Source organism: Exophiala xenobiotica, assembly GCF_000835505.1.
Source record: "Exophiala xenobiotica strain CBS 118157 unplaced genomic scaffold supercont1.4, whole genome shotgun sequence".
In the NCBI taxonomy this organism is placed as follows: Eukaryota; Fungi; Ascomycota; class Eurotiomycetes; order Chaetothyriales; family Herpotrichiellaceae; genus Exophiala; species Exophiala xenobiotica.
In genome coordinates, this window is record NW_013562491.1 from 3,425,838 (window position 1) to 3,434,729 (window position 8,892).

Here is an 8,892-nt window from a genome sequence, read left to right on the forward strand (position 1 = left end):
GGTTACCGCTTGGTCACGTGCGTGCCTTTATCTAAGCAACATCAACCTCCTTACATCTGGAAACTACCTTAAGTCGTCCATCACAGCAGGCTGTTGCAGAGATTGACCCTGGTCTCATATATTGGCAATGCTTCGTGGCATGTGCATCAGAAATCAATAGGAGTGGTTAAATCGACTTGCTTTTTGGGCCCATCTTCAACAAGACTTTCTCAACATTTTTATCCTGGAGGGAACATTCTCCCAGCAGCAACCATAGGTGTGTGCGGCGCGCGGGGCAACTAGCGCAATAGGCGTCGCCAGAACCATGAATCCGCTACTCAAGAGACGCTTATCATCGCTTGCCGTTGTTGATTGCATTCACCGACAGCTGATATGATCAGACGCCAGTTTGAGTGCAGCCACGGTACAAGACAGCCTCGGGCAAAGTCTTGATAACGTGTTGGAGAAGCTTCTCCTGAAGCCTGCTTAGCAACAACCGCCGCTTCGGCAAGCCCTGGCTTCGCTACCCATTCCCCGTAATGATTCAAATGTCAACTGGGCATGAGCTTGTCCAAGGTGTTATTGTGTTTGAGAATATGTGCCCAGGGAAGATTTCGGTTACCTGACCGGTCTCGCGCGTCCCAGACATCTTTGACAGCTTGGCCCGCCATTTGAAACGAACGAAGTCCCGTTTGGGCTGCTTCTTGTGTGAACCAGGCCGACATCTTTTGTCGAGCTTCGTCATTCAGCGCCTCGCATGCAGCGACAAAAACAGGCCAGATCGTACTTGATGAATGGTAACCGGACTTGAGTCTCTCCCCAGCGTATACTTGTATATGTTCCATGGTCCGCTCCACAAACGGCTGCACGGTATAGGTGTCCACGATCCTGACACATCTGTAAAAGTAGATCATGAGAGCTGAGTGCACGGCCTCTCTGAAATGGTATAACAAGGCCGATGATGCTTTGCTGGATCGATCCTGGGGGAATGGTGTTTGGTTGTCGTTTGGACGTGTGATTGAGCCAGGACGAGGAATATCATTCTTCCAACCGCAAATGTCTGTTTCTAAAGCGGTGATCAACTTGGAAGTTGGATTGCTCGTCGCAAGTACGGAAGTTTCTCGTTGCCCTTCACCCTGGTCGACTAGTCCCGCGAGCTTTGTAGCACGTCCTATCAGTCTGAACAATGTTTCTGGGATTGAATAGATCTGCTCGAACATCGAAGGAGTCCATTCTCCATGGTCATGAATACCGTTGCCTGTCTGTCTGAGGTCATTTTTGTTCACGTCGGTACCGTTCAAGTCGGTACGAGATTGCAGCAATTTGGCCCAAATGCTTCCATCCTGGTCTAATGTGAACATGGCACCTGCTTCCTGCCTAGAATCTAGCAAGAGAGGAGCGTGCATCTCAGATCGGCCATTCTCGCTGAAGATACGGATGCTGCCCTGCAATGTCGTGAGATATAAGAATGTGCTATGAAGCATTCGAATGCTTTTCGACATGTGGATCCTGTCCAGTCCGTGGTGAACAATCAGTCTTTCAATGTCGCGCAGATATGCGTAAATTTCCAGCATGTCGCCACTAACTACCTAGAAATGCGCAAAGCCAGTCAGTATTGTATCCCGAGGTGCTCAAGAAGACACTTCTGACTTACGCATACAGTGACCATACTCAGTAAGGCGAGCAACATGTCCGTGTAGTCTTCCATCTGTCCTTTAGAAGACAAGCTTCGGAAGGAAGATTTTAACCGCTCCTTTGCTCTGCATCTAAATCTCTGGCCGAGTACTTTCCAGGGAATGGTCGAGTCCTCTTTTGATTCTTCAGGGCCAAGAGCGTCAACATGATATGCAGCTGCGCTCAGCACCGCAAAGAAGAGGGCCACTCTGGGATTCCCTGCATCGCCTCTGACCAGGACTTCTCCAAGCGTTTCATGGACTTTCGGGATGTGTAGTATCTGCCAAGGAGATTTGGGATAGACTTGGGCTGGCGTCAATGCGGGCACAAGCTTTTGTTGGTAGCAGTCAAGTAAGAGTCGGATGGTGGCAGCATCGATGTCACCAAGATCAGCACCATAAGTGAAAGACACCGACACAGGTGAATAGTTAAGATACGGAGTCTCATAAGTCGGTGCACTGGGCGTCTGTGGCTGTACGACCTCTGAGAAGAGATCCAAAGAATCATCACTCAGTCCGAGGCACAAGTCGAAGTTATCACTTGGCTCAAATCGCGTTTCTGCGCCGTCAGGGCATGTCGGATACATATCGCAGAGAACGGTGTCTGCGACGAAGTGTTCCATTGGGAAATCCTCCCAGCCAGCAGTTATCGAATCGATCTCGCAGTCTTCGGGGGCTTCCATTGCCGGTATCCCAGAACGCTGGAGTCGGGCGACACCAAATGGCCCGATGCAAAATGTCTCATCGTGCTCAAGCAAGTCGACCTGGGCGTCTAGGTCGTTCAGCAGTTTTTCCACCGATTCGGAGTTGGTTGAGGACAAGATCGTGTCAACTTGTTGCACTCGCTGGAGCTCTACAGACCTCACAGAGAATTAGCATCAAGGAACTGCGCCATTGTTCGATACTGGCCAGCAAGGGGCAGGCATGCCTGTGAATAGCAAAGGACCGCGGACACCAGATTCAACGACCGCGATCCCCTGCTGGACAGCTTCGTTGACGGTGCTTGAAGGCCAAGTGATCTCAGGAGTCCATGCTGGGGCCGAGCATGTTTGGTTCAATCGTTGACAGGTGGAACACCTCGGAACATGGGGGAGATTGAGATCGCATTTTACCTTCCTCTTGCGACAAGTCAAACAGGCATTGCTGCGAGGCATGATCTGGCGGGTTTCTGGGGAAGGTGAGTTTCGAAAGAGGTGCATACCTAGGTAAGAACCAATCTACTCAGCCAACAGACTTGGCGTCTCCCCGGAACACTCTCCTCTTGCACGCCTATATGCGTATCATATTGCCTAGATAGGTCGGGATAACCATACACCCCACTCACACACAGCTTATCCTATCTCGTACCACCCAAGGACGGCAAGCAGAATAGCTCACCGGCAGGACAAAAGCGTGGCGGAAGCTGGGTCGATGTTCTAGGAAAGGGGTCGCCGAAGTCCGCTGCTGCTGTTACTTATCCGCACAGACCAGGCCTTATCTCAAACATCCTCCATGGTCCTCCTGGCATGAGGGTCCACTGTCAAAGGGCGGCGATGATGAAAGGGACGTGAAGTCGGAATGCTGGCGTTTCCGAGTTCTACAGGTGATTCCGAGTCGTATTTACAGACACATCGTCGCAAGGCACCGTGTTGCCCGACTGATATTGTCTGAATACTCGAGCACCCTACTCATTAATCATGGCAATCACTTATCCCCCTGTTCACACTGTCGAACGCATCGATCGATCAGACATCGATGGAATAATCAAAGCCATTGCCCATAACGGTTGCTGCATTGTAAAAAACTTTACCGATGCTGCGACTGTAGCAAAAGTCAACGAGGAGACACGCCCGTATCTTGATGCTGACAAGCCATGGAAGGTGAGCATCTGCGAACAAGCCCCGGCGCATAAGCCGGCATCAAGGGTGCTCGCTCATATCGCTTTAGGGAGATCTGTTCCCACCAGAGACCCGAAGATGTGCCAACCTGGCCGGACGAAGCAGGACGGCGCGAGAGAAGTGGCTCGTGGATCCCTTACTCCGGGCATGTAACTCCAAGTTTGTCGACAAGACGACGTCCAACTATTATGGTGAGACCGAGCACACGTACACGAGCCAAGCTGTGTGCACAATTGCTGTCACTTTTGAGATTGGTCCTGGCGGAAAGGCTCAGAGGCTCCACCGCGACGACAAGAATTACCATATGTATCACCCAGACCAGACCAAAACGGGTTATCAATTTGGGACCGATGTCGAAATGGCCTTTCTGATTCCGGGAGTGAAAACCACCAGGGAGAACGGGGCGACATTGGCTATTCCTGGCAGTCACCTTTGGGATTCCCGCCGAGTCCCGAAGATTGATGAATCGGTTACTTACGCGGAAATGGAAGTCGGGGATTGTTGGATCATGCTGGGTGGGCTATATCATGCAGGAGGTGCCAACATCACCCAGGCCGAGAGAAGAAGCGTCCACGGCCTGTTCTTCTCGACGGGCTATCTCCGCCAGGAAGAGAACATTTACCTGGCCAACTCGGCTGAGGAGGTGTTGTCTTGGAGCCCAGAGGCACAAAAGGCCCTTGGATACTCGCTGTCCAGTCCAAACATCGGCTTTGTGGAATTCATACATCCTTTGCAATATCTCAGAGGTGTCTGTCCGGAAGATGGTCTGGGAGATTTCGATCCATCACAGGAGAAGCATCAGTGATTGCAAGATCTTTCATATAGCAGGCTTGGGTAGAAATGTCAAAAAGCATGACCATACCGTATGGACATAGAGGACATAGAGGACAAGCACCCATTACTCTACCACGTTTCTAAGCGGATACCCCGTGGCTACTGACGCGTGTGCTCTCTGTACCCCAGGTTTCGATCCACTATGGCTGCGGCAACTATCCCACTGCTTTCTTCCACGAGACTTCGGCATGGATGAAGAAAAAGAATTGCGTGATCGTACTAGCCTCAACAGCCTGGGGAGATTGTACCCTTTGGGCGTCGGTGGAAATTCATATCATCCTATAATTCAGGATCAAAGCGGATCTTAAACTTCATTTTTTTTTGTGCTATCCTAAAGTGTAAATGATTCGGTATATGCTACATAACTGGAATTCTTCCCATTGACACGCCGTTTCAGGTTGTCCGTCCAAATCATACTCCCCCCGTATTTTGCGTCAAGCTGCATCACACCAGTGTAAGATTGAGCAGTGAACACTCTGCCCGCACTCTCCACATTGTCCTCTCAACCACCATATGATACAACGCACGGCGGCAAGTGAATCACCAAAGAGAGAGGTAAGTTGCGATGCGACGCCAGAGAGGACGCCGATAGTACGCATCAAGCATCGCAAGTTCATCGTCGTTGATGATGTGACGACCAGTGACGAGGTCCGCGGTATCGGCACTCTGCCACTTCGTCCGCAGAATGACTTTGTATCCCGCCGTGAACAAGATGATGACGAGGAATCCGATGGTGTATTGGAAGAAATTGTTCGCGGTAAACCCGCCCCCGCCCTATCAGAAAAGCACAAAGAAGTCAACAACTGTTATTCCGAGATTTTGCTCTTCGGCCTCTCGAGCATCCAAGCACAGAGCCAGCGGAATCGGAATCAGCCATAAGATAAAGGAGTCGGCACTTACAAGGGGAGTGACGGCTGCGTAAAGAAGACACACGGTCAACATCAGGCAGACGAGCAGCAACCAAACAGGGGCCAATGGCCATGCTATGGACCGCCAGGGGTATGTTTGCTCAAAGAGCTTGTCCTTCTGGACCCGGAGTGCTTGATGGAATCGGAGATTGGTGACGGCAATGATTGCCCAATTCGAGAAGAACGAAGCAGAAGTGATGGAAATGAACCAATTCAAAACAGTCAAGCCGTCGGCTGTGAAAAGCAAGGAGAAAATTGGAATCAGCATAGTTTCAACAAGGGGTTCGGGAATAGGACGTAATGCTCACCACTCAGACTCATGTAAGTCATAGCGACGCCTACCACGGAGGTAATAGCGAGGGCCCATCGCGGCCGTCCCTGAACATCACAGTGTCCGATCCAGCTCGGAATCAGGCCTTGGATTGCCATTGTTCGCAGCATCCGCGATGGCAGGTAGATCGATTCCAGCGCAATGGCGACAATCCCAATGATCATGCAGGCGTTGATGAGGTCCGGGATGCCCTTGATACCGGCTTCCTGCACTGAAAGAACAAAGGGTGAAGCTGCCGCACCCGAAGCGCCGAAAAGTCTTGGGTTATCCGGGCTGATGAGGATGCCCACCAGGACGACGAGGACCATGTACATGAAACCGACTCGAAGCGGAACTAGCGTTGCGGCATGGGCCATCGAGAATCGAGGCGATTTCGACTCCCCTCCGACAACACCAATAAAGACCTGGTCCCCTACGGCCCAAATAGCGAGGAGGCAACAGTTTGCGAAGCCCTGAACCAAGAATTAGCATATACCTTCGTCTTCAGGGGATTGCACATACACCGAACCCGTTCCTGAATCCAGAGCCACCGGTCCATGAGCTACCGTCGTGTACTGAACCGGTGGGCCCTGCACCTCCAATGAGTGCCAAAGAGAGAATGACAATCAGAATGAAGAGGAGGATCTTGACCATAGAGCCGAAGCATTGGAGCCACGCGAAGGCTTTGTTCGGAAGTATGAATACAACCAGACAAAGGACCAAGAAGATGGACACTAATAGTGATTAGCTTCGCGACGACGTATTGAAGTACCAGGCTTCTTACGCCAAGCGGCCATCGGTACGGCACCGGCGGTCCAGTAGTCCACCAGGACGACGAAGAAGTCTGCTTCGGCCGCAAATACAGCTGTCCAACCTAGAGAGCGTCAGTCGAGCGAAGAATGTGCCATGCGCTCATTATCTCACCTAGCCATTCCGCGAAACCAGCACCAAAGGCGAGGGCAGGATCTACCCATCTTCCAGCGTAGTCGACATAGTTGCCAGAGGTTGGGAATGCAATTGTCATTTCACCCAAAGTCTGGAGATTGGCCCAGACACCCGAGCAGACCATCAAATAAGCCAGGAACATGGTGCCGGGGCCTCCATTTGCCAGAGCCTTGCCTGTGGCGATGAAGAGACCGCTTCCGACGTTTGAGCCGAGGGAAATGATCTGTCGCAAGCAAGTCTTGGTCAGTGTACTATTGTGGGAGGGTGCAGCATTCCGAGACGTACATGGACCTGCCGCGGCGTGAATGAGCGATGCAAATCCCCAAAGGCCTTCTCTTCGGAGACAATCTGTGCATTGCCATGATCGATCACAGTAGACTGCAAGGGTGCTGACTTCTCGTCCGCCTTCTCGGGGTAGGGAGTGTCTGCGGTCGACATCTCTTTGGAAGTGTGATCGTCTAGCCACGCACGTAGTCAATCCGATGTATAAGCAAGTGCAAGAGGCCGAGGAGTCGATGATTCAGTGCCGTGCAAGCTCGTCTCTTACATATAGGTCACTCTCTCGTCTCACACAGGCAGCCATAGACCTTGGCACGGACATAGCCTCATAGCCACTCCTGCGTTCCATATTGCTCAGCATCACTATCGTATCTTCCATCGCACTTCTTCGCGCTATACACGATATCTTGTCTCCTTATCGTACCCAAGGTGTTGTGGAGAAGCACAATCAACGTTGATGATCGGCCGGACTTGTCGGGATCCACATGCCTGATCAAGAATGATCCTATCGCAATCTCTCACATCGTCACGGAAAGCTGCATTTTGCTGACCGAGCATTACCCTGATAACCTGTGAAGAAAGGAAGGGCAGGTCCTATGAAGACAGAGTACGCCAAGTTCCATAGCATGGACGTCCCAGCCACACGTTCAGCACGGATTAAGAGGCAATAGAGTGCAGCGACGAACAAGACTTTCATAGGAATCCCGAAATGTTCCCAACTCCAAATTGATACATGTAAATGGAGTTAGACAGTCGATCTCATTCATGCTGCCCTTCTCCTGCATCTCCGCCTCCGATTATGACAGTAAACAGCGTGGCGTCAGCGGCGTGGACTTCGCCAGACTGATCCGCGCCACCTGTTGGTTGGACATCGTCGTATGGGAAAGCATAGCCCTTTCTATCCGTGTTGACTTCGTGCATGATGCGTGAGTAGTGGTTCGTGATCTCGTCCTGGTAATGTAGATCCTCCGCCTCAGGAAATTCATGCGTCAGTGTCAGCGTCGACCGGTTGAAGGCGGCCGCTAATCGGGGGATGAGCGCATCCTTGTCGGCGCCCTGGCCGGTCTGGAACGGGCCCGAATCGCACATCAAGACATCCTTGGTCTCTGGCTTGGTGAATGAGGCTTTATGGGCTCCGTCTTCACTATTGAGTTGTAGTTGGTCGCCCTGGACGTAGCCGCTCATTTTCCCGGCAGCGGCTTGCGTGTCGATGGTGATTGTGTTGTTTGGGTCCGACAGATGCTGCCAGGCCTGGTCAATGTAGTGGTCGTAGTATTGCCCGAAATCGATGCCGGATTTGCTGGCGAGGTTGGGGGAAAGAATGCGAAGTGGTTGGCCGTGCTCGTCGTTGATAATTAGGTGGTCCCAAGGTTGGCCGTCCTTTTGCGCTTGCTCGTGGATCTCTTGACAGACATGTTCGAAGCCATCCGCCGCCATGCCGGAGACGGTTTGCCTTTGGCCACTTGCGGTATCGAGAGCGAGGCCGAGTGGAATGCGACCGACAAAATCCACATAACTGATGTTCGCGTACAGTTGATCGGAGTTGAATGTGTACTCCACAAACCCCCAGTCGATCATGTAGTTCGGATCACCCTGGGCGTTGGCAGCGGGTTCCACTAGTGCTGGACCGGGGTTGATGGTGAAGTCTAGTTCGTGTTGCATGGAGAAGTAAATCCGTCCGCCAGCAACATGCGGGATTGTTATGATCTTCGACTCGCCTTGCTGCACGGTGATGGCGACATCTTGCTGGAGTTTCGCACCGGCTGCTGAGGGCGCAGGGACAAAGTAAGGCGTCTTACCATCCGCCGAGAGGATGAAGAGGCTGTTGTTGTGGTCGATTGCCTGACCCGTGACGTAAGCATAAATCGTCTCGGCTTGCTCGAATGTATTCTGTAACTTGATGTTTAGTGTCGGCCCGCCGCGTTGAGACATTTCGTCTGGATTTGCATGATCGTTGTGGTCCCCATGCTGATCTGGGGCGTTGTGATCGGGCTGCTGGTGAGGATCTTGGGCGTGAGGATCTTGGGCGTGAGGATCTTGGGCGTGAGGATCTTGGGCGTGAGGATCTTGGGCGTGAGGATCTTGGG

General features: G+C 52.0%; 4 protein-coding genes across 5 annotated transcripts; 1 reads left to right on the forward strand and 3 right to left on the reverse strand.

Annotated features, from left to right (window-relative positions):
• Nucleotides 1-145: 145 nt before the first annotated feature.
• PV05_07461 lies at nucleotides 146-2,993 on the reverse strand. Of its 2 annotated transcripts, none has more exons than XM_013460287.1 (3): nucleotides 2,854-2,993; nucleotides 1,634-2,505; nucleotides 146-1,568 (listed from the first exon to the last, which is right to left on the reverse strand). In XM_013460287.1, exons 2-3 carry the CDS (start codon nucleotides 2,333-2,335, stop codon nucleotides 531-533), a joined length of 1,740 nt encoding a protein of 579 aa, XP_013315741.1. In that variant the 5' UTR covers nucleotides 2,336-2,505; nucleotides 2,854-2,993; the 3' UTR covers nucleotides 146-530. The 2 variants fall into 2 exon arrangements, with proteins under 2 accessions (XP_013315741.1, XP_013315740.1); XM_013460286.1 differs by lacking the exon at nucleotides 2,854-2,993 and adding an exon at nucleotides 2,581-2,617.
• Nucleotides 2,994-3,220: 227 nt separating this feature from the next.
• PV05_07462 (uncharacterized protein) lies at nucleotides 3,221-4,424 on the forward strand. The gene is made up of 2 exons (XM_013460288.1): nucleotides 3,221-3,511; nucleotides 3,579-4,424. The coding sequence occupies exons 1-2, from the start codon at nucleotides 3,329-3,331 to the stop codon at nucleotides 4,332-4,334; spliced, it is 939 nt and encodes a 312-aa protein (XP_013315742.1). The 5' UTR covers nucleotides 3,221-3,328; the 3' UTR covers nucleotides 4,335-4,424.
• Nucleotides 4,425-4,903: 479 nt separating this feature from the next.
• PV05_07463 (uncharacterized protein) lies at nucleotides 4,904-6,964 on the reverse strand (the record flags this gene model as incomplete). Its single annotated transcript, XM_013460289.1, has 7 exons — nucleotides 4,904-5,137; nucleotides 5,264-5,505; nucleotides 5,580-6,054; nucleotides 6,104-6,315; nucleotides 6,366-6,455; nucleotides 6,506-6,749; nucleotides 6,812-6,964. 7 exons carry the CDS (start codon nucleotides 6,962-6,964, stop codon nucleotides 4,904-4,906), a joined length of 1,650 nt encoding a protein of 549 aa, XP_013315743.1.
• A 600-nt stretch (nucleotides 6,965-7,564) lies between these two features.
• On the reverse strand, nucleotides 7,565-8,737 carry PV05_07464 (uncharacterized protein; the record flags this gene model as incomplete). Its single annotated transcript, XM_013460290.1, has 1 exon — nucleotides 7,565-8,737. The coding sequence occupies one exon, from the start codon at nucleotides 8,735-8,737 to the stop codon at nucleotides 7,565-7,567; it is 1,173 nt and encodes a 390-aa protein (XP_013315744.1).
• Nucleotides 8,738-8,892: the final 155 nt, after the last annotated feature.

What these genes read in the sequence shown, in the direction of transcription:
- PV05_07461 (XM_013460287.1), bottom strand. Translation starts at nt 2,335, where the DNA reads ATGGAAGCCCCCGAAGACTGCGAGATCGATTCGATAACTGCTGGCTGG. An exon ending in TGAGTATGGTCACTGTATGC is followed by an intron (nt 1,569 to 1,633) that starts GTAAGTCAGAAG and finishes GCGCATTTCTAG; the next exon opens with GTAGTTAGTGGCGACATGCT.
- PV05_07462 (XM_013460288.1), top strand. Translation starts at nt 3,329, where the DNA reads ATGGCAATCACTTATCCCCCTGTTCACACTGTCGAACGCATCGATCGA. An exon ending in ATGCTGACAAGCCATGGAAG is followed by an intron (nt 3,512 to 3,578) that starts GTGAGCATCTGC and finishes ATATCGCTTTAG; the next exon opens with GGAGATCTGTTCCCACCAGA.